The sequence below is a fragment of the Larimichthys crocea genome, chromosome III (genome assembly GCF_000972845.2).
Source record: "Larimichthys crocea isolate SSNF chromosome III, L_crocea_2.0, whole genome shotgun sequence".
Classification (NCBI taxonomy): Eukaryota; Metazoa; Chordata; class Actinopteri; family Sciaenidae; genus Larimichthys; species Larimichthys crocea.
Genome location: NC_040013.1, coordinates 14,943,220 through 14,966,932, shown reverse-complemented (window position 1 = coordinate 14,966,932; position 23,713 = coordinate 14,943,220). Strand labels below are relative to the sequence as shown.

Sequence of the window (23,713 nt, the reverse complement as noted above, 5' to 3'; positions counted from 1 at the left end):
CATAGTCAGCGAAGGCGTCACTTTATTGGAATATTTGTTGTGTATTTACAACATGCACACATGATGGTTAAAAAAAGGGTTTTGAGTGCTCTGTACTCTGTGTACAACCTGGCACGACTTCTGACATTATCTCCCTCTTCTGTGTCACCAGGGTGTCGCCTCATCAATTATTGAACCAGTACTTCATGGTAATACATAATTTCTTATCAATTATTCATGATAATGTGTGTGTAGTTTACTTAATTGTGTTATTGACTATCAAAAGTAATTTCCTGAAAATCCTCAAGGACGCAAATTGAATCAGCCCAACTACTGGTCGTGTGCTCTGCGGTTAAGTATTCTCAATCTGATCAGCTGATCCTTTATTCAAGAGTCATTCTAGTGAGGAAAGATATTTAGGCAAAATAAATCATCAAATGTATTGCCTGTGATAAACTGCTGCGTGAGGTAATGGGAGATGATATTTTTTTTAAATGTAAATTCAACATTAATAAATAGCATATATCATGTTTAATGTTTTTTTTTAAAGAGAGAAATGCTCAGAGAGAGGGAGAGAAAAAAGAAGAGGGTGAACGTTACTAAAAGTAAATAAATAATAAGAGTCACGGTTGCTCTCCTCTCCCGGCTTTAAGGGAAACTGATAAATAATGTATCAGAACAGATGGCTGGAGCGAGAGGCAACAGGAGAGGAACATGAGCGACTACATCTTTAATTGTTTTAAAGAACATGTCACAACAGGACTGGTGTGTTCCCTGTCTGCTGACGCTACAGATGTGCTAACAGAGTGGATGGGACAACCACCACTCTGTCATTGGGTCTGCTTCAGCCTGCCTGGGGTCCACACACAAACACACTGTATTCTGGCACATGTACACATTTACACTGAAAATGGCTGATTAATATTAAAGTGCACTTTCACTTTAAAAATCAAAAGAATGAGAGATTGTTTGAGCCCATTACCGACCTGATGGCATAAACATTATATTGCCAAAATCCTCACTGTCCTGCCACCATTTCTACACTTACAGTTTACATGCATTAACATTCACAATGTATGCATCTGTCCTCTTTAAGAAAACGAGAGGAAATGTATCAGGATTACTTAAATTCACATTATCAAATAGGTCTTTGCTGCACATATGTCGTATCTATGTTAGTCCATCAAATAGAGTCCAAGAGTGCACAAAGACACATATAGATCCAAAACCACACTTGTGCTTCTCTGGGGATGACAAGGCCCCAAATATTCAGCATTTCTCACAAACAATAATAATTTACTGTCAAATAAATATTTTAATGTTTGCATCCATACATTGTGATATCAGTAAAGTCTTTCCCAGGCTTTTTCTGGAGTCGGTCAGTAGTTGTGCTTAGTTGCTCATAGGACCAGAGTAGAGTAGAGTAGTAATAACAGGCACGATCACACAGATTTAGAGTATCAGTACATCCACGTTTATGTCCAGCACCTCACTTTTTCTCCAGTGGTTCCTTGGTGCAGTGAAGGTGTTTGTCAGGACTGCTGCCCATGACTGACACCTTGTTGGCCGGGCTGGGACTGGAGCTATCTCCTCCTCTTCCCACAGCGCCAGGCACTTCGATGGGAGGGCCCACCGTGGGCCTCGCCACGCCGGGTGTGCTCACGCTGACTCCAGATAGGACTCCCACACCAGCGCCGGGCCCGGTTGCCGCACCAAGCAGGTTGGCAGACTGCAGCACAGCCTCCGAGTGCTCACGGGCCTTCATGCGCAGGGCGGCCACGCTGGCTGTGCGGTTGCCCTGACAACCGTAGGGTGGCAGGAAGGACAAGCCCATGGGGTCAGAAACACAGCAGGAGCACAATCCATTACCTGGAAAATAGCAAAGGTGGGACTTGTGGTGAGAGAAGTAAAAAAGCCAGGTTTTCATCATTATAAGCACCGTCTCTATTTGTTAATTAATGAGAATCATATTTACCTTTCAGTGTGGCGACCTGTGAGAGGGCCTGGGCATAGGTGGCAGAGTTAAGGAGGGTGCCTGGTATACAAGATGGGAAGAACGGACCACTTGGACCCACTGTCCTGTTGATACTGGAGAAAACAGACATACTGTTTCCAATTATCTAGTGAAAAGTTGAACTGACAAATTATTCTGTTGATAAATTTACATTTCTGGCAAAATCTGCAGCTGTTTTCTAACATTTTTCTATCTCCACTGCGCCGCAAAGCTGATTTTCTTTGTTGCTTTGATTGTTTTATAGTCAATTTAATTGAAAGAGTTCATTTTGGACACAGTGTAGTCTACAGAAATTATCTAGATGACTGTCAGAGTTTTGTGGTAGCTGTTATTGACAGAAAAGATATTGCCTCTGATTTATTTCCATCACCAGTCTGCAAATCTGGACGGGCAACCTTCCTGTCACAAATTTCTCCTACTGACAGGATAATGATTCACAAGCTACAACAGTTATCTGTCTTTTCTCACCTCTGCTGCATCTCCAGCGGTTCTTTTTGTTTTCTGCTGTGGTCCACCGGGGACTGAGAGTTGATGCTGCGAGATGGAGGAGTGCCCTCACTCATCTGCTCTTTGCCTCCTTCAGGGTCTGTGCTCCCTCGCTCCGTCTTCCTCCACTTTGCTCTGCGGTTCTGAAACCAAACCTGCATTAAAAAAAAAGAGAGAGAGAGAGAGGGAAAAAAATGAAATGAAAGGCAATTAAATTAAATGACTAATTAAAATTGAAATATTACTGCATTTCCTGACACGTTAGGAGTTTACATCCATTTATTTTGCTTATTGATTTCTGCCATTTTAAAAAATATTTCTCATGCATATTCTTTTGGCATTCTGCAGACAAACAAGTGCATAGATAACTTTCCTCTGCTTGCTTTATTTTGTCCTGTATATCAAGAGGTGTTTGAACATGACACACCAGCTCTATAATGTCCAGCAGTGTCCGACTAATCCCCAAAAACTTCACCATCCACACAGCTGAGAACATATAGCCAAGTTCTGGTGTCTTAATCGAATGAAGGTCACTGCCTATAACAACATTTAATTGAGCAATTTTTCATTATCATATTTTAATGACTTCCCACTGACAGTTGTGCTGCCCGAGAGAGAGGCAGCTATGATGAAGTCGTTTATTTCCCTATTTAGTGATTGTTTGACAACATCAGATTCGATTAGGACTTGGTTCTAGCAGGCATTAATCATGATGTGTGAATGGAGGTTAGAGTCGGTGTGCATGTGCTCTGCATCCCTCCTATTGTACCGGAGGTATAAATGATGTCAACAGCCAAACAAAACACATGCATTCATTCGGCATAAAGAAAGGACAACATTTTGGTGGCAGGACAACAATACAACCAATGGACTTATCTCACCCTTGCACCTTCCAGCTAGAAGTCGCGCCCCCCCACACACACCCCTCTCTGAATGGGCTATAATTGCTCCATTAATCTCAATTTGCTGCGTGCTCTTAATGCGGGGGAGGCCCATTGACACTTTACAAAAAGGGGGGCAACAACACTACAACAGAAAGGAAATTTATTTTCTAATAATAATGTAAGTTTAATATCCCTGCATACTGCGGTGGATTCATGTTCAGATTTAATAATAGGAATGTGGTAATCGGATTAGGAGGGGAATAATTTGTTTACAATCCCTAATTTACAGCGCTGGATTCCATTATCAACCCCGCCATTGGGTTTAAGCGATAGTAAGATGACCCTGGGGAACAAAAGGCAAACTATTATATTTCCCACAATTAGATCTGCGCGCACAACAAAACCCAAAAGCAAATCTGGAATGCAGGAAATTACATACAGGACACATAACTTAATTACATCTGGCCAAGTTTATAACGGCGCATATGTGCAGGGCAGGAGTGGAATATAAATTGCCAAATTTAAGGTGCGTGTGTGTGTGTGTGCTTTTTTTCCTTTTTTTGTGTTTGTGGATCTGCAAAACACACACACACACACACACACACACACACACACACACAGAGGGAGAGGCTGAAGGCTTTGCCCTCTCTTAAAGCACATATCGCTCTCTGTCTGCGTTACGGGAAAGAGATCTGCATGGATGATGTATTCCTACCTTTGAGACGCGGACAAATTAGTGAGGAACATTATCGCTGGTTAATTATGAATGACCGATTAATCAAGCTAATCTAATATTCACCATTATGTTGATGTTATTAAAGTGCATCGCCGAGATGACAGAGTGGCTTAATTTACCCTCTCTCGCATGGTCAAACGTGCCCAGGACACATAACGCTGCTGCAGCCTACCTGCACCCTGGCCTCGGTCAGGTTGATCTTCATGGCCAGCTCCTCCCGGGTGAACACGTCCGGGTAGTGAGTCTGAGCGAAGACAGCCTCCAAAGCCTCCAACTGCATGGACACAAAGCACCAGTTATACTTCAAATAAGTTTTCTATTGCATGATTCATTTGTACTTCTTTCTTTCTTTCTTTCTTTCTTTCTTTCTTTCTTTCTTTCTTTCTTTCTTTCTTTCTTTCCTATTATATTCATCAGTTCTGTGCTGTTTAAAAACAGAAAACTTTTAAACACTCTTGTACATTTGACATGAATAACAGACTGTTAGATAAAATAAGTAGTCTAAAATAGGTTTAAATATTGGCCTAACATCAAATTGCCTGCACGAACAGAGAGGGCAATTTACAGTTATACCCACGCATGATCAAAAGGATAAATATTAATTTATAGTAGAGGTTTCCTAATCTTGTTTATTTTCATATGTGTGAAGCAGTGATGCTATTTTCTTTTAGGTTGTTTGGGATCAAACCAAAGGATTTAATTTTATATAAAATATGAAGAGCAAAACTCCATGCCAATTTAAAAAAAAACTTTGCCAATTGTTTTTTTCCTGCATATTTAATAAATGCCTTTTTTCTCTTTAGGCGAAGTTTCAGATATTTCTTGTTTTCTATTTCTAACCAGGAGAATAATTACCTGTTGCAAAGTAAATGTTGTTCTGTTTCTGCGCTGTTTTCTGCGGAGAAATCCATCATCAAAATCAGCCGGGGCGTGGTTGCCAAAACCACTTGAATTCACTGAAAAAAAAAAAAAGTTTATTAGACAGAATTCAGTCACTTAATAAGATTATAATTCATATATTTGTTTTTGTTTTTTTAAATTAATGCAGTAACAGTGTTTGAAAGAAAATTTGGATTCCATGTCTAAAAAAAGAAATGGATAAAAGAAACTATAAATATTGGCCAAAGCAGACAAGATTAGGGAATTTATTCTCTGGCACATTTTGTATTTCCATTAGTTGCATGAAACATTGATGTCGTGTGTCTGATGGGAACCATGACGGACTAAGAGGCATGACACCCAACATCTGTGCCCGGGACAAAACGCCCCCTCTGCCCCGGGGCCAAACCACCAGCGCCTTTCACCAAAACAGCCAGCAGATTGACATAACAGAGGGGGAGATCTGACTTAACCCTTTATATCCACCTTTTATCTCTCACACAAATTCAAATACCTGCTGATTTAAACTGAAATGATTATGGGGATGCGTTAAGCGACCAATTTTAATTTCCACAATGTTACTGCGATCATGACTGCGGAAATCTTTTCATTTATGACAGCATAAAAATAAGTGTTGCTTTTCAGGCGTGTGTCACTTTCATTTTTAATTGAAGATGATCGTAAAAATAGAAAAAAGGAACACATCTGCTCAGGCCTTTTGTCGCTCCTCCAACAACAAAACACACACTTTGTGCGCGCAAGTGCGCAGGACGAACACCGCAAAACTTTTTCACACTCCGGCTTCAGGAGAGACATTTAAAAAAAGAACTCAGCTGAAAATAAAGTAAAACGAAAAGATTTTGTCAAAAATACAGAAGAGAGAAAAAAAACACTTACATGTGTTGGAGCGACAGCACTCGCCGTCCAGCTGAGGCGGACAGTGGAAGTAGAACATCCTGGCGCGTCTCTGAGCTGCGAAACTGAACCTGGAACAGAGACAAAAGTTTCAGCCCCAAGCCTCGGGAAGGGCTCTACATCAGCTGCAGTGCGATTCAGATCTGTGGTGGAACATTTTAACACATTAGAAACGTCCTTAGAAGAGGCGTCACCGTGCGGCAAGATTCAAAGTTGACGCGAGAGAGCATCCTACCTGCAGTGAGGATGCTGATGTGAGTGACTTCCCGCTCTGTAGAGAGAAGGCTGCTGCACTTCCTCTGACTCTCTGACTCTCTGTCTGGGAGTGTCCAGATCTCTTCCTCCCCCACCCACCCCCCTTTCTCTCTCTCTCTCCCTCTCTCTCCACACACACTCACACACACACACACTCACACACACACTCACACACAGACACACACCACACTCACATCTCTCTCTGTCTCTCTCTGGGAGTGTCCAGATGTCTCTATAACTGTATAACTGTCTACAGAGTGTTAAGGCTTTCAGCTAGTGTCGCAGAATCTCACGCCTAATTGGTCCTAATCGGATTATCACGGCTTTGTCTCTCTCACCCCCAACCCCTGGTGTGTGTGTGTGTGTGTGTGTGTGCGTAAAAGAAAAAGACAGAAAAAAAAAGGAGAGAGAAGGGAGATATACCCTGGGTGGCAAACGGCAGCTCTGCTCTGGTGCCAAAAAAAATCATCACAAGTGATTGTTATTCCAGAGTCAAGCATATTCCCTAACCATAAACATGCACACATACCCGCTGCACTTTTTATTTGGTTCTTTCATATATTAAAAAAAGGAGGATGACTGCTTTTGGGTTTTAGATTGACTGTCGGGTGGGTTAATTGCTCGTCAGGGTGTGTTAGGGGGTCCACTTTACAAGGGGTTGCGCATGTAGAACACTCACAAGGCCAAATTTTTGATTTTGTTCACAGCAAGGGGTCCTGCGATTTATTTCGCTTCCTCAGATAAATGATCTGCTGCGGGACCCTTTCAATTAGTTTTAAAGCGCATCTGGGACGGCAGAGCGCAGACGCCATGCGTCTCTGAGGTGGAGGCAAAATGAGGCTTCGAGAAGCAGCTGAAATTTAGAAGAGGAGTGCGGGATTGGACTAAACCACATAAAGTGCAGAAAATCCCTTCTAATGGCGCGTAATTGGTTCTGTAATATCATTACAGGCGGATAATGGCCAGTTACAGGGCCCCGCGCTATTAAGGGTTTCCCTGGCGTGCAGCGTTTATGTTATTAAAGGGGGAATATAATGATATTTTAGTTATTAAATGCGCGTAATTAATTTATGCACCACTGAAAATAAAGTTGTTATTATGACCTCGGCGAGGTGCGTGGAGAAAATTGAAATCAAATAACGGTTGATAACTTTATCCCAATATTTGGTCTAGACAAGTCTGACAAGAGTGCAGGCCTGGAGTGCGTGTGCTTCCTGTCAGCGCCTTTCCTCTCCATCCTCTGATGGTTGCTTAAATGACTAAATGAAATTACCCTCTCATCATCGTTGGTTAGAAACAATTTCACAAGTAAACTTTAACAAGGTTTTTTTTTTTTTTTTTGATTTGAGGACTATCTATCAGACTACATTTCAGGACCCTGGTCAGCACCACACTTTCACGCTCAGGTTATATAAAAATGTCCATTATTGCAGTAAATATTAACATTTAACCTGTGTTCATAGGCTGATCATCTCTTTAAAAATACATTTTACATAGTTTCAGACTAATTCAATAAGTCTTCCTTTACTTCAAATAATCAAAACAGAAAAATAAAAACAGTCACAGAGGTTTATTGCATACATCATATACAAAACAGTGCATTCTGAGCTTTTTAGATTTTTAAAAAACATGGCAGCAATATAACTTTTATTGGCTCTTTGTCAGTGGTTCACAAATAATTGGAGGTAGAATAGAAATGGTAGAATATTATTTTGAAGCCCCCTCAACCTTCATCAACACTATAATTGGACATAGTTTAAGAAAAGTCAGCTTTACAAAATGTACCAAAAAACAAACAAACAAAAAAAAACATGCTTGGTTGTATTTACAAAATGACAAACTGCTCCCCTGTTACATTTCAGAGAATCATGTTACAAAATCTGAGACACACTTTATGAAAGCAAATGACAAATATATCTGAGTAAATCGTTACTCAGAGGTAATAGTTTTAACTTTCAGACAAATACAGAAGAAGTGATTTCAAGTATAATCAGGTGCAAACAACAATTAACAGAAACAGAAGCCATCACAGCAATGCTTGAACAAGCACAAAAAGTTCCCAGTACAGCTGAAACAAATTATACACTGCAGCGGACTTTCCCTTCAAGACTTAGCTATCTGATAATTAACTGATACTCGTTCAAGTTTATCCACCAATGTAATGTAATGGTCCACTCTACAGGAAAATGGCCCACAGTATGGTCCTTTCATAACAAACTGTAAACTGAAATGATCCATTGTGCCAGATGTACTTTTGTCAGACATCTTAATTTGACAAGACAACAGCAAAACGACATAAAAAAAGTCATGAAAAATAAAAAAAATGATATTGTAAGCTTGAACTCTACAGACTCAGAGCTGACAAGTACTCAATATGCATCACAGTTCAGTCTGAGCTTCACTCAGCGGAAGTGCTCCTTCAGTCTCCAGATTCCCTCCTGGCCAGAAGTCCTGTTGAAGTCACAGATGCTCCTGAGCAGCTCTCTGAAGACAGGTGCCTGTTGCTGGGTCAGTCTCGGTTTGAAATACTCCAGCACTTCCTGGGTGGTGGCCTGTCCGTCCACATTGGCCTGGAAGGCTACGAAGTTGCGCAGATCCACCAACAGCTCATCATGCTCTGTGGGTGGAGCTGGGGAGGAGCTCGTTCCTGGAGCTCCAGTAGTATCCTCCTCTTCCTCCGCTTCGTCTCTTTGGCTGGAGGGCACGCTGAGGTGATTACGGGCTTTCATCTTGGCCAGCAGGGAGGAGGAGGAGAGTGGGGTGGTGTTTGACTCACTTTCCATCCCCTCACCACTGAAATGACCTCCTGAACCTGGTTTCTTTGACGTAGACTTTTTTATAATAGCAGCATCCTAAAGACAAAAACAGATGAATTTATACAACATGGCATCACAAATACAAAATGACTGCCCTAACTACACTTAATGTATGTTCATAACAACACTGCTGTTACCTTGCATTTGTTCGGAGTAGGGACAGATTGTACAGAAGGTGCAACCAAGAGAGAATTCTTCTTTTGTCCAAACCGTTTCCTGAGAGAGCAAACAAGGAGAAAAACATACGCTTGTTTCAAATGAGACAAGTGAAGCTCTAAAGCCTCGCAGTGTGAGTGAGAGACTGTACCTTGCAGGTGGAGGAGGAGGAGGTCTATTGTAGGGAAGTCTGCACTGCTGGCGAGAGACTTTAAGGGCTTTCAGGGCATCTTTGGCCACCCTGTTGGCTTCTGCCTCCACAAGAACATAGTCAGGATTGGAGGACTCCATGATGGTGTCATGCTGCATCACACTGTGGATACCTGAAGAAGACCAAAGTGAACAAGAGTCGGTAAAGATCATTTCACTAAACAAACCGTGGATGATGGCGTTTGTGCACAAAAATCTTACCAGATTTCTTGAAAAGCTTTGCCAAGACGTAATCGTCTGATTTCCCCGTCCCACTGTCTTCACCGTCCGCTTTCTTATAAGTCTTTTTCTTCACCAAGTGAGAGATGCGGTGGCCTTCAAATCGAGCATCCTGACTGTGTTTGCGTTTCTTACGTTTGTGTTTGTCCGAGTCGGCTGAGTCGCAGTGCTTCCTTTTTTCCCTGTGTTTCTGTGGGCTAGTCAGGCCAGAGTCTTTGTCTCTGTGTTGGTGAGAGCTGGATGAATTTGAGTTTTTGACTGCGTCCCAGTCTCTGTTATTTTGTCCTGTATGTTGTGTATTTGCTGAAATATTTAGCTTTACATCCACTCCATTTTGGTTGGTGCTTTGACTGTCTGTTGGGACATCTGGGTTAACCTGAGAGATCTGAGTGTTTCCATCCTTTGTGGGAATGACTGTTGAGGAGTGTCTGCTGTCTGCACCACTTTCGTTCTGGTTTGTTGAGTGTTTATGTACATGGCTGCCACGGTTTACCGTGTGTGATGGCCTTGGCCTCTCGGGTTTCTTGGGTGCCTTGACATCAGAACCTGTACCTGTATGAGAATTAAAACAAAAACAGTTAGATGAATTCTTAGAGCTCAGCGCTTTCTGAAAACCTATTTTTGGAAGAGAGTCAGATAATCTAATAACTGGACAATAAAATGCTTCTCTGGTAAGAACAAAATGGACAAATAAAACCTGCAGACCTGCAAATATGGCACTGGTCTCTGTTCCCTGAGCTCCATCAGGATCAGACAAGGTGAAGAGCTCATAAATGTCGTTAGACTTGAAGAACCGCCTTTGTTTGGGGTCCTTCAGAACACGATTGGTCAGAAACTGTTTGAAGATTTGCCTGATTTACAACAGATAAAATACAGAATTAGATATTTGGGATATTTGTAATTTGCTATTTTACCTCAGCAGGCAACCCCAATCCTCTGTCACCACAGAGTAGTTTGGCTGATGGATGAGAAAATTAGTTAACCGCACGACTGTAGGTACCAAAATAGAATCCCCGCAGTTTTTCCAACTTGCTTTTTGAAAGCACTTTACAGACCCAAACCAAACAGAGCAACCGTTTAGAAGTCCTAGATTGGCCATTTAATAATGCAGGAAAGCTTTTCAATTACTGAGAACTGGGATGGTGCAAGTAGCAATACAGCGGTGATGTGAGCAATTAGTCATGTTATTACCAACATTCATGAACATGTGAAGTCAGTGAAAGGATAACTATAATACAAAACCAGGCGAGAGAAAGAACAAAAGAACTTTTTAGAACCTCTTTGATTGAGTATCATGTGTCAAAAAGAAAAAAGAAACAAGAAAAACACATTCTGACCTGTGGTAGATTTTCTCCTCAATGGTCCCTGCAGTCAGCAGTCTGTAGATCGTCACTTGCTGCTTCTGACCGATCCTCCATGCCCGCTCGCGTGCCTATGAAAAACACAAAACATACAAATAAATGACTGAGGTGAATGATGAACACACAGTCAAGGTTTTTTTTTCAAGGTGAGAAGCAGGAAAAGCTGGTGTCCAACTGGAAATGTAGTTCATTTTAAGTAGCAAATAACACAAGTACATAAGTATAAGAAGAAAAATCATAAAAAAAATAAATAAATAATGCGCCTAGTAAATGTTTTATTTGAACTATTGAGTGTGTGTGTGTGTGTGTCTGTCTGTCTAACCTGTGTGTCGGTACTGGGGTTCCAGTCTGGGTCATAGATGATGACTCTGTTGGCTCCAGTCAGATTGACTCCCAGACCTCCGACTTTAGTGGTCAACAAGAAGATAAAAATGGATTTGTCCTGTAAGAAAAAAAGACAAGGGCGGAAAAAAATGTCACCGATTAATGAAAATCATGTCCAGTTTTATACCCCCTTTTCATAATCACTTTGGGGGTATAATCAGATCAATAAATTTAATTAGTAATATGTTAACTAGTAATGTAATATCAAAGTGCGACAACACTCCCGTTGTCTCAAATTAAATTACTCTATTTGAAGAGAATCAAATAATTTAATCTAAACTGGGCTTTTGCTTACTTGACTGCAGAGTAGAAATTTCAAATTTCCATAATAATGCAGTGTGTGATTACATAATAACACACTGAATTATGATATACTGGTGAGAATTTAGAAGGTTTCATCGCTATTTATTGGCTATAATTATAAATTCTTTCCTCTGAAGATAGACGTACATTGACAGAGACAATAAGGTACAACCAGTTTGAACAACAGATTGTCATCAATTAGTGTTTCCACCTCGGGGTGTGCAGGGTTCCACTGAAGCATTTTGTCCCCCAGGACGGGATTTTCATGGGAAACACTCAGAGCCATTAGGAATGACTGATCCTTACCTCATTGTAGCGAGCGATGAGAGGCTGTCGGGAAGCTATTGTTGTAGTGCCGTCCATTTTCAGGTACGAGTACATATTCTCCCTCACAAATACCTCGAAGATGTCCAACATCTGGAAAAGGAGGGAAACGATGAAGACAGCAGAGAGAAAAGGAAGAGAGGGAAAGAAACAGAGAGAGGGAAAGAGGGGCTGAGGTTTGGATTATCTCTAAAAGGATTAGAGCAGATTAATATTACATGGACAGAGATACCGACAGGGAGGGTCTCAGGTTCCCTCTGAGGTATAATCTCATTGGTATTGACTGCAACAGCTGGGGCCTCTCTCACATACACACACTCTCTCTCTCTCTCACTCACTCGCACACATGCAATTTTACAAGCACGGAGGTTGTACGTACATAAGAACAAATGCAGAGACAACACTTACAAGTGATCATGACAATTAATTGGAAAAGTGATCGCTAGGTGAAACAGACAGTCGGAGCAACGTGTTCCTGACCTGTCTAGACTGAGTGAAGAGCAGGACTCTGTGGCCCTGTTTGAACCAGAGACGCAGCAGAGACTCCACCACTATCAGCTTTCCTGAGCGTTTCCAAAAGCCGAAGTGTTCCTCTTCAGTTAGCTGGTCCTCAGGGATTCCCCTCAACATCCGGGGCCCGCCTGAGAACAGGTCCGGGTGGTTACAGATCTTACGCAGCGCTATCAAACCTGAGAATACCTAAACGGCACGAAGAAAGAAGAAAGGTTCCTTAATAGAGGGCTTTCTTTTATGAACACAGAATTGGTCACGGGTGATAAAACTGATATAAAAGGTTGGAAGATATCATTGCATTTTACAGCATTGCACCTTTAAACAAATAAACACATTTACTTTAGTCTACAGGAATGAGTTACATAATTTATTTACGGACGATAAAGGCTGTGTTTCTTGATGAAGGCCCAGTGGTCACTGCATTAGTAATGGTGGTTAATGGACTGAGAGTGACCACTGAATATGTCTATAAGAGCATGTGTGTGTGTGTGTGTGTGTGTGTGTGTGTGTGTGTGTGTACAATCTGCTGGTCACCGCTGGCTCTCCAACCACGTCCATTTGGTCAGTGGTGATAAATGGTCGAGTCTCTCTCTCTCCAGGGTCTGACTAATGTGAGAAGACCAACTACACAGCATCCTTAAAGAAGAGAGCACCTTAAAGAATACTTAAGTCAAGCTATTAGGGGTTTAACAAAATTTACATGGCCAAAAAATGGTTTTATTCCACCGATGCCGCTTCGAGGGGTGCAGAAAAACACAGACCTGTAAGCAAGGGAGGCGAACTGATATTCATCAGTTAGGAGGTTAAATAATGAATAAGCAAAGTCTTGTTCCTGGAAGTCTTCCACTTGACTGAGAGTTTTGCCCTGCTTGTCCTTATAATGCAGCAGGGGCCAACACAAAGAGCCTGAATGGAAGAACCATAAAACAAAGACGGTGAACACGGAGGCTTACCTGCATGTCTCCGTTTAGTATCTGGTAGACCTCTTTGGAATCTAAGAAGCTCTGATACACCTGCCGCTGTTCCTCTGTTAATCTGCAAAACAGAACCTACACACACAGAAACACACAGGGCTGTGTAAGAGTGTGTAATGAGCAGTGAACATCCGCTTTACAGCCCCTTGATGAAGTGCAGTGTGTGTGAAGAGAAATTAGAGGGAAGCAATGTGTTTTTTGGAACCACTGCTGTCCTGAGGGACTGACTTAATGAGCTGAAGTGGACTGAGGAGTCAACCAGCATCAGCGGCGAGGACAGACCAGGGACCGGCCACCTTAATGAATACCTGCTCCTTTTACTTTAGTAGGACTTTATTAGCTGCCTTCCTTTGACAAGGGCCATGCACATTCATCAAATACTCCTTAGACATGGCACATAGAGTCACATCCAATCAGATAAACACCTCCCCAGTTAAGAGATGCTGGCGTGAGAGGCTGTTCAATACGTAGACAGAACAGGGTCAATTGTCTTAAAGAGAATGATGAATACCTGTTCATTTTTGTCAGGTAAGGAGAGGTTGGCCTTGACGTCTGCCTTCATTCTTCTGAGCAGGTAAGGATTTATGGTGTCCCGCAGCACGCTTGCGCACTTAAACGCCGTCTGGACCTGACAAAACAACAACAGTTAGACCTTTTAGCACAAAACAAGCCGCTTTAGAACAAAAGCAAAACAACCACATCAACACTCACACCTGTCAGGATGGATGTTTCCTGAGGCATGATCGTCGTTTAGCCCCTCTTCCGCCCCCTTTCATCACCTCCCTCATGTTGCTGTCCCTCTCAGCAGTACGAGCCATTAAACATTGATCGGAGTTGGTCTCGAGGGACAGACCCTCTTCTTTCATCTACCACTACATCTACAAGCGTCCAGCTTCACTGGAAACAGAGACGGGACCTTGAGAAACACTCTGTCCCACCCCACACTAGGAGCCCCACTGCAAATGTGCCTTATCTGGAGTCAGTGCTACAGGCCAGTTAGCCTTTTAAACATTAACTCACTAGGGGTCTGCAGAGGCATCAAAGACACACTCAGCACAGCTGGGGGGGACAATAAGACAGTCAGATTTAAGGCTCAGTGGAGGTCAGAGTGGAAAAGAAGAGGAGGGCAGCAGATGATCCAGTGATCCCTGCACAATCTGCTGAGTGGATTCACATGGGGGTGCAAAGTAATGGATCCCACCGCCCCTCCAGCCCCGCCCCACCCGCATACGGTTTTACCTATACATTTGATTGTACATACACATAAACATGAGCCGAGGGCCTGCTCTGCTGCTCTGAGAATTTCGAGAAGAGGATAAGGCAGCAGAGCTTAGCCCTCTCTGACCATTTAATAACATTAATAATTAGTAAAGGTTTTTATTATCGACAGCGGAAGAAGCATCAATAGCAAGCTTAAATAATTAAATCCATACAGTCAGTGGGTTATTAACGACTGAACACTAATGACAAAGGGCTACAATTTAGCTCACTGGCTCTCCACTTTAGCCTCTCCCTCTCTCACACACACTAGGGATGTACTGAAGTTCCTTTGCATGGACTTACATTATCCTGCACTGCACTTAATGGCTCCGGTGCTCCACTATCTTTCCTTCTGACTTGCTTCCATCTAGCTCTCCAAAATTGTGCATACATGCACGTGTGTGACTACTGTTGTCAAGTGACACTTAAGCCCTTCATTGCTCCCTCCCTGTGCTACGGCTATAGGTTAATTTACTGGATTAACTGACTACTCATCATACTTATCATTTTCCTTCCCTTCTCATTCACTTTGGATGACAATGCAAATAAGCCTGATGGATTTTTGTGTTATCCTTATTCCATTTTTAAAATGATGTTTGATTTCATTTGAACCTTTTAATTTAAAACATTTAAAGTTAGAAACAAATTGTACAATCCAAAAGACAAGGTTAAGCACAATGACACTTTTGTGGTCAGACTTTACACGTGGTTTATGCTTTGCTTTTATCTTCTGAAAATGTATTCCAGCTCTCAAATGGGTTACTTTTCTTAATGAAGTTATTTTACTCCTACGCTTTGACGTTTTAAAAATTAAGAGGAGGATTACAGGGCAGAATTTATACAAATCCTGACCTGTACGGGCGAGGCATTGCTGTATCCTCCCATTGTGATCGGCACAGAAAACTGCTCCATGAAGACGGGCAGCGTCCCCAGCTTGCCAGGGAAGACAAAGTCAAACAGAGACCACAGCTCCTTCAAATTGTTCTGCATGGGAGAGCCTGACAGGATGAACCTGTGTGGAGTGCGAAACTAGAGAAGGGGAAAAGAGAAAGTATGTTACATATTCCTAAAAGATCGATAGTATTCTCTAACATGATGTTGCTGCACAAAGAATGAATGGAAGTAAATAGCTTCTTAAAAGGTAGGAACATGAGCTCTGATGGTGCGTGAGAATGTATAGAGAGATAACTGACGCAAATTAAAAAGGCACGTATTACTTCTTCAACTTTTCAAAGTTGATGTAATCATGAGCAAAAATCACTGTTACTCTGTACCTCTATAACTAAACTAAAATGTGAATGAATGTGTCTGAAATAATACCTGTTTGCAAGCAGTGGTAACTCCCGCATTTGGATTCCTGATCTTATGGCCCTCATCCAGTATAACATAGTGCCAATCCCAGCGCTGCAAAGTGTCTTGCATATTCCTCACAGCTGAATAGGAAGTGATCAGGATACCATGACACGATGCTATCTCTGGAATGAGCTTTTCCTGCAACATAGAAAAAAAAAAAAAACACACATTACAACGCAGGTTTTTGTCAGTTCAATTCATAACCATCTCTGGTAGCTTGAGCATGGAAGTAGGGCATGTCCCTTTAATGTGGTTTAAAGAGAGAGGGGAGAAAGTGAAGAGATAATGCTGCATAAACAGACCTCTAGTGCCCCCCAGAGGAAAAAAAGACCCTGTGGAAAACTTTCTAACTAAATTATGAATATGAAAATCCAACACACAAGAACAGACAATTACCTTATTGCTGGTGAAAGAGCCAGTTTCATGCAGAACGGCCACTCTGAAAGGAGGCCACCAGGTGTGAAACTCCTTGACCCACTGGTGCATGACTGTAGCTGGGCACACAATGACTGTCGGACCTAGACCAACATACCTACAACCAAACGAACAACGAACAGAGATCTTTAATCTCAGACCTGTGATTAAGATGGGTAACAAGGGAACACTGGGTTCATTTAACTTTGGATAATGTCAGCAAATTCCATTAGCATATTACAGTCATCATTTCTATAGCAAATAATAGAAAATAAAGAAGAAGTGAAAATGAAAATGTGCTTTGCTTGCCTGAAGTGTATGTAAATGCATGATGTATACTGGCACTGGGGAAACAGAGCAAGCGTCTGTGTACAATAATACAGCAGAAGGATCTCACTACAAAGCTCCATTCACTCTTTGCGCCTTACAAATGAATCAAAGAAGGTGTGTGGACACATGCTCAGCTCCTCTGTGAAGATTTACAAGAGCTTTGTCAAACACACACACACACACACACACACACACACACACACACACACACACACACAAAGATACACTAATGGGCTGGTATGAACCTCTGCCTGGTGGAAGCTATTGATACTTGGCCATAATTGAGTTTGCAAGCAATCAATTTGTGGGCGTCTATAGTAGACAGAGTATTGACCATCAGGGAAGCTCCACCTCCTAAATGTTTGAGTGTCATTAGTGCAGTAAAACCAGATTATCAGCACCACTGCATCATGCTTTACGTGGGTGATTTGTTGTTCCACACCCACTTCATGAGTCCAAAATTCATTTTAAGTGTTCATGAGGACACTCCCTCTACTCTAACACACTTTCTCTCAAACACACACACACACACACACACATACAGAGTGTCAGTGTTTTCTCTGATGTCTGCAGTAAGAAAGTGAAGAGTCTGATAATTGAAACATGTTTAATAATTCAGATGAACACTCTCAAGCAGAAATCCCCCTAATCAAATATTCATACCATACAGACACACAGTCTCTGGCCACAGTTTGTGTGTGTGTGTGTGTGTGTGTGTGCGTACCTGTAGTTGGATCCTCTGGTCCTCAGTTTGCTGTAGCTCAGTCCGGCCAGAAAGCTGATGACCTGGATGGTTTTACCCAATCCCATCTCGTCTCCCAGGATGCCGCCTGCCTGCTGACAATGGAGTTCCCACATCCACCGCACACCTGTCTGCTGGTACCTGTGATAAAAACATATGCAGAAACTTAAAAACACCTGTGAGTCACAGCAAAATCAAGTGGATGGTAATCACAGCGCATTTCAACTGCTTCAATTATGCCTGCCATTAAGTGTCAGAGCAAATAACTAAATGCCTACCAGCAAACGTTTCTTACAGTGAAAATATATATTATAACTACTATAAATCCACAAAATAGGCTTAGCAAACCTCCTGTATGTTTATCAACTACGCTGAACTCTAAGTGTTGCCACCAATAGATGATGTTGGTATGACGAAACAACATACCAATGAATACTAGTGACCTATAGTATCAGTAACATAATCAGGTTTATGGTGTTTTGATCAAATACTCTTTGGTCAATCGTCATCGTTTCAGGACAAAGGTTGTTCGCAGAGTACACAGATTTTTGATGAATCATTTAGCTGACAGTTGAAAACATTTGTAAAAGACTGTGCGGGTATTTAGGATAACTCAGAACTTACTTGAAGAGTTTTTTCCAGAGGAAACCGGGCACTTTGAAGCCTTCGTCAAATTCTTCATCGCTGTCATCTGTAAGCTCCTCGCCTCTTTCCCTCTTCGCCTCCCTTTCTCGAAGACGCTGTCGCTTCCATTTCCTAGTAAGAGAATAAGTACATGCTAATTAAGTTCTAGCGGATCTTTCATCTACTTCACTGTGAAGATTTTCGGGGCTGTTCAACAATCAACTCGCTAAGCCAGAAGTCAAAAATCAAAGACATGCTTCCCCTTAAACATGGGTGTCAAGACTAAAAGCACGCTGTCAGTTTAATCTTGGAGTGTTTTATTGTGCTAGTCCTCCAAAATTAAAGTCATTTGGTGATCCAGGCTCAATGAGAGTGACACATTTCAAGTTAAACATGTTTCATATTGGATACCTCGGTCTATAGGTATTAGCCCTGTGATAGACTAGTGACCTGTCCAGGGTTTACCAAGCCACTCCATGCATAGCAAACCTAAACAGGGTATGCAGATAAAGAGAATGCATGGATGGATAGATGTTTCATTTGCACCCATTGCACTCAGTGATTTATTTAAAGACTTGCCTACACAGGTGTATGGATAGCAAATGTTTTGAGTTGTGGGTATTTCCCTTGAGCGGTGAAACATCTACAGCAAAAAGGGAAATGTAAAGGAGAAGAGTTTTAATGGTGCAGGAGAGAGGGCAGTTAGAGGCACAGTCGTCGCGCAGCAAATGAAGATTGATACAGACAATTAGTAGTGCGAGTTCCCCAGAAAGGTGTGAGGTGGAGAGGATAAGAATCCATCTTCATTTGGGCCTGGTCCTGTCACCCTGCCACGAAACTGGTCCTTTAGCTGGGCCTGAGAGACCACACTCTCTAATTAAGTCAAGACTAAGCATTGGTTCAGTTAATTACACTTTTCTGCCCCCACTCCACCCCCCCAACCCAACTACAAATACCGCCCGCTCTAATAATATCATTCCTCATATAAGCTAGCCTCACCATCCATGCCATGTCTATGCTGTTGAATTGACATTCAATCATTGCAGTGTAGAAAAAGGACACATGCCAACACAATTTATTTGGCAGCTATAAATATGAAATCTCATTAGGGCTGCTCTTCCATTAATTTGAGCATTAGAGTGAGTGAGTGTATAAAACCATGTGCAGGAGGATAATTAGGCCAGTGTGAGAGCAGAGAGAGAAGAAGAGCAGGGAGTGAATTTGCTTAGTCAAGAAACAGCTGCCAATCTCATCTGGGATTAACTCTCCTTCTGCACTATGGAGCCAGCAGAAACCGACTGCTTTTCTCCTTAACTAAAGGGAATAACAATAGCACATTTGCACCGCCGCTATTGCAAATGTGATGCAAAGTTCAAAGCTCCATCTGGTGTTTGGTGAGCATGTCATTTACAGGCGCGGATGTGAAGACTTTTGCAGATGAAAACTTTTTTGCATCCAACCATAACCACAACAAACTGGAAGTTTAAAACAGCAGGTGCACGATCATACCGTATTCGCTGTCTGTAGTACTCAATATCTCCATCATCTTTGCATTTTTTGTCTTTGGCTTTCTCGTCCTCTTCTTCCTCTGAACTCTCAGGGCAGTATTCTTCCTCGCTCTCCTCTTTTTTCTTTGCTTTCTTTGCCCCCTTCCCCTCAGTTTTCCTCTTGTATGGTTTCAACTCATACTCCGATTCATGATCTTCCCCAAAGCCTTCCTCCATGGCTTCTCTTTCTTCTTGGTCAGGATCTATGCCTTCATCACTGGGCAGGTACTCTGAACCCTCACTGTCTGTCTCCTCGCCCTCTGTGTGATGCTTCTTCTTTGGCTTAGGGAGCTGTGGCTCAGCTTTAGGCCGAGCCTTAGGATGGGCCTTCAGAGCAGTTATTTGGAGCTTTCGAATGCGCTTCCTCATTTTTTTGTCCTTGGACGAGGATTTAATTCTGTTGGTTTTTCTCCTAGCCTCCTCATCAGGACTGAGTCCCGAGCTCCTCTTCTTCTTCAGAAGAGGGCCCTTTTTCCTCTCAGTAGCCAACTTGGCCTGATCCGCCAGATACAGGTCAAAGGCCGAGTTTTCAGCAAGCATCACTTTTCGAGGCCCCTTCTTTACCTCCTTCTGCGGGATTCGTGTACCAAAAGGAGTCATGTGACCTGTCCGGATAAGTTCCTCCCATTCGGTCTCCTGAGAGGGCATGAGCATGCTGCCCAGTGTGGACGGCCCAGCTTCTGGAACAACACACACACACAAGCAAGGTTAGATACAGAACTGTCAAGTATAGATCTTTAAAGAGCTTTTTGAACTACTAGTAGCACTATGGAGCAATGTTTGGATTAGCATTAAGTTTTGTTTGCATCTCGTGCAGACGCGAGGAAGACGATGTGTACGTGCTGGCCAGTTTCAGCTTTGAACACATTTGTTAGGCCTGAAGGATGAACTCGATACACTCTGCTGAGAAACACTGAATATAAACAAACACTACTTTGTTTACAACAAAAGTATATTTGCATGTGTTTTGTTCAGGAGCGAAGATTAAATCAACAATGAAATCACATTTGGCAGAAGACACCTGCGACTCTGCTCTTCATAAGTTGCAGCTTTCAAACACGTTCGTCCTTATAGTTGCAACCCTCAGTGACATCGAGGTGATTTTTATTTGGTTCATTTTTAGCTCTGTCAAAACAAAGCATTGTGTATGTCAAACAGATTTCCTTATGTACTGGGTGGATATATTGCAGCGTAATGTTAGAATAAATTGTTATTACGGGAGCAAATTAGAGGCTGGTTTTGTGTTCTTTTTAAAAGAGCATTCGAAAATGTCTACTGACACTTTTATGGACGGATTTTTACAATACATGTATCAAACACATCCACCAGATAGGAAGAGATCTCACTTACAGAACAGTAAACAGTGTCAAGTGGCAAAAAATAAACAGGACAAAAAAACATTTCAACACTAAATCTAACCCAGCTGTCACAAAATTCAGTATGAAAATGTTATGCACTGTTTGTTTTTTTAAAGATATTTTTTGGGCCTTTTTTGAGCTTTATTTGATAGAGACAGCTTGAAGAGTGACAGAAAATGTGGGGAGAGAGAGACGGGGAATGACATGCGGGAAAGAGCCACAGGTCGGATTCGAACCCTGGGCCACTGCGGCAAGGACTGAGCCTTTGTACATGGGGCAGATATTCTACCGACTGAGCTAAATGACACCCCATGCACTGTTTTACTGTTTTTGTTTAAAAAAATATATCATATTTTAATTATTTTGACATGGTATTACGACTGTGACATGATTCACAATTAGTGGAAATGATCATTTCTGCACCATAAAATTCATTTTCAGATAAAAAAAAAAAAAACTAGTATCACGAGGATCGTATTTGTTGAGGTACAAAATTATCTTTTCTGTTCACCTGCCAAATGGCTAGTTTTGTAATCATAAAAGAAAAACGGCTATATTGTGATTTTAATAAAATATCATTCAATTGTTTTGATGGGCCTCAGACAATGTAACATCTTGATATTCCTATTCACTGCACAATGAAGTCGTTTTTTTCCCTAACCACTCTGTTTACCGCCGCCTTCTTGCTCACAATAACTGCAACTGGTATTAATGCTTTGCATTGTTTCCATTTTTGCTTTGTTCCGCTACACTGTTCTGAATATGACCGTGGTTTCACATTATCTACCAGCATGTTTTTGTTTTTTTTTTGCCTTGTGGCCCAGTACTGATTCCCCCCATTAATGAGTGGACAATGCTTTTAGTCAATACACTGAAAAGAAAACACAGGTTAAAATGAAATACACCTCACCTTCCTCTCCATCATCTTCTGCCAAAAGCTCAGCTTCCACCCGTTGGGTGTCCTCTCCTCCCAGAATGGCCTGAAGTCTCTTCTGTTTGGCTCTGACTTTCTTCAGCTGTTTCTCCTGAATTAAAAAAGGTTCATCATCAATATTATGTTTTCATAGCATTATAATGTAAATCATACCATGCCTTACCTTATTTTCTTTCTGTCGTTTGACAGATTCAATCTTCCTACTGATATCTTTGCTGGAGGCAGCATAAGGAGACAGCTGCTCGATGATCTTGTTGATATGTTTCAGAGATGTTGTCACAGACCTGAAACACACACACCATTAAAAACATAACATTTTCAGTGCAATTGTAACATGTGATCAAACCCATACAGTATATAAACTAACTAGTTACTGTCCTTTACCTGACATCATCGAGCACAGACTCGTACTCCTTCTCAGCATCGGCTTTGGCAGTAGCCTGACTGGCCTCGTGGATCGCCTCGTCCACTTGCTGCAGGACACCTTGCTCAAGGACATCCTGGTCGTACACAGCCACACCGAGACCCTGCAATTCATCAGCCCCAGAACTGGCAGATGCTGCTTGGATACGCTGACGGTTGATGTGCAGCAAGGCCCCGGACCTCTTTCCACCTGTACCACACCACAAATGACAATATAGGAGAGATAAATAGGAGGGTTTGCGTCAGTGCAAAGCCATTCATGTTCACTCCTCCTCTCTTTCGCTGTTAAGAGTTTGCATAGCTCACCACTGTTGCCCTCATCGGGTCCAGTGTTGGCAGGATAGGCTGCAGCAGCCTCGGAGCCCTGGATGTTTTGAGGCAAAGAGCTGACTGCTGACCCCCCTGTAGCCCCATCCTCCTCTGCCCCTCCCGGGGTAAGGGCAGCACTGGCAGGGCTGGAGAGAGAGGAGGGCACCTGGTCCTCTGAACCCTCTGCAGGCATCGTGATGGAGCTGAAACATTCAAATCAAACGGATTGTGTAACTCCTAAACCTTGGTAGGACTTTAATACAGGATGTTTTAGCAGGTTTTTAGCTTAGCGTAAATGAAATGAACACGTAGAAAGGTGATAAATAATAAATAAATAATATTTCTAATGAATGATAGAGTGAAAGAAGACTAAAACTAGCGTGAATAACATTGAAATAAGGCTGAGCAGCGTCAGAAACACTGAAGTCTCTCTCAGCCGTCCATTGTTTACGTGGCTAGGCTAGCCTGCTAAGCTAACATCAGCAGCAGCATGTCGGGTTTAAATAACAAACACAGATTAATACCGCAGGTAGTCACTACGTTATCGGTGTGTTTAGACGAGGTGTGTGATATTAAACCGAGTGTGCAAGTGACAGTGACGGACGTTACTTACAGACCGTGTAGTTACACAACATCCCCGGCTTGGTTTGGCATGTTGCTGGGGGGACGAGCTTCCGGAGCAGCTCTCTGCGGGGCAGCGCCCCCTGCTGGCTCGCTGCAGCGGGCTCCTCTGACCTCTAGATGGCGCCACGAAATCACTTCAAGATCGCGGAGCATTTAACCCAGTTAAATGAACTGGACCACATCTTCTTGGCCATTGGATTTTTGTTTTGCTTAACCAGCATGGGAACAAGTTAGAGGTATGAGAACAAGAAAGTTTGGGACTTTTGTGTGTGTGTGTGTGTGTGTGTGTGTGTGTGTGTGTGTGTTGCAATCATCCAGACTTTGCATGATCCACAATACTAGTCCAAATCTTAAAACTTATGTTCTTCTGCAAAGCATCATTTTCTT

The 23,713-nt window shown here is 42.2% G+C and overlaps 2 protein-coding genes across 4 annotated transcripts; both read right to left on the bottom strand.

Moving 5' to 3' along the window:
• On the bottom strand, nucleotides 1-6,201 carry drgx (dorsal root ganglia homeobox). 2 transcript variants are annotated; one of them, XM_027277361.1, is made up of 7 exons: nucleotides 6,129-6,201; nucleotides 5,876-5,964; nucleotides 4,955-5,055; nucleotides 4,272-4,373; nucleotides 2,462-2,634; nucleotides 1,955-2,067; nucleotides 1-1,848 (listed from the first exon to the last, which is right to left on the bottom strand). In XM_027277361.1, the coding sequence occupies exons 2-7, from the start codon at nucleotides 5,931-5,933 to the stop codon at nucleotides 1,469-1,471; spliced, it is 927 nt and encodes a 308-aa protein (XP_027133162.1). In that variant the 5' UTR covers nucleotides 5,934-5,964; nucleotides 6,129-6,201; the 3' UTR covers nucleotides 1-1,468. The 2 variants fall into 2 exon arrangements, with proteins under 2 accessions (XP_027133162.1, XP_019109833.1); XM_019254288.2 differs by having other exon boundaries at nucleotides 5,876-6,036; nucleotides 6,129-6,181.
• A 1,502-nt stretch (nucleotides 6,202-7,703) lies between these two features.
• ercc6 (excision repair cross-complementation group 6) lies at nucleotides 7,704-23,455 on the bottom strand. Of its 2 annotated transcripts, none has more exons than XM_027277341.1 (22): nucleotides 23,320-23,455; nucleotides 22,700-22,905; nucleotides 22,355-22,583; nucleotides 22,134-22,254; nucleotides 21,947-22,061; nucleotides 19,641-20,358; nucleotides 18,132-18,263; nucleotides 17,490-17,648; nucleotides 16,418-16,553; nucleotides 15,989-16,159; nucleotides 15,521-15,697; nucleotides 13,920-14,036; nucleotides 13,388-13,483; nucleotides 12,402-12,620; nucleotides 11,904-12,014; nucleotides 11,233-11,352; nucleotides 10,887-10,981; nucleotides 10,255-10,400; nucleotides 9,532-10,101; nucleotides 9,272-9,443; nucleotides 9,102-9,180; nucleotides 7,704-9,000 (listed from the first exon to the last, which is right to left on the bottom strand). In XM_027277341.1, the coding sequence occupies exons 2-22, from the start codon at nucleotides 22,893-22,895 to the stop codon at nucleotides 8,551-8,553; spliced, it is 4,329 nt and encodes a 1,442-aa protein (XP_027133142.1). In that variant the 5' UTR covers nucleotides 22,896-22,905; nucleotides 23,320-23,455; the 3' UTR covers nucleotides 7,704-8,550. The 2 variants fall into 2 exon arrangements, with proteins under 2 accessions (XP_027133142.1, XP_010735853.3); XM_010737551.3 differs by having other exon boundaries at nucleotides 23,316-23,452.
• Between the last annotated feature and the right edge of the window lie 258 nt (nucleotides 23,456-23,713).

What these genes read in the sequence shown, in the direction of transcription:
- drgx (XM_027277361.1), bottom strand. Translation starts at nt 5,933, where the DNA reads ATGTTCTACTTCCACTGTCCGCCTCAGCTGGACGGCGAGTGCTGTCGC. An exon ending in CAACATTTACTTTGCAACAG is followed by an intron (nt 4,374 to 4,954) that starts GTAATTATTCTC and finishes GTGTCCATGCAG; the next exon opens with TTGGAGGCTTTGGAGGCTGT. An exon ending in ACAGGTCGCCACACTGAAAG is followed by an intron (nt 1,849 to 1,954) that starts GTAAATATGATT and finishes GCTATTTTCCAG; the next exon opens with GTAATGGATTGTGCTCCTGC.
- ercc6 (XM_027277341.1), bottom strand. Translation starts at nt 22,895, where the DNA reads ATGCCTGCAGAGGGTTCAGAGGACCAGGTGCCCTCCTCTCTCTCCAGC. An exon ending in AGAAGATGATGGAGAGGAAG is followed by an intron (nt 20,359 to 21,946) that starts GTGAGGTGTATT and finishes GTGTTGTTCCAG; the next exon opens with AAGCTGGGCCGTCCACACTG. An exon ending in CTCTGGAAAAAACTCTTCAA is followed by an intron (nt 17,649 to 18,131) that starts GTAAGTTCTGAG and finishes TTTTTATCACAG; the next exon opens with GTACCAGCAGACAGGTGTGC.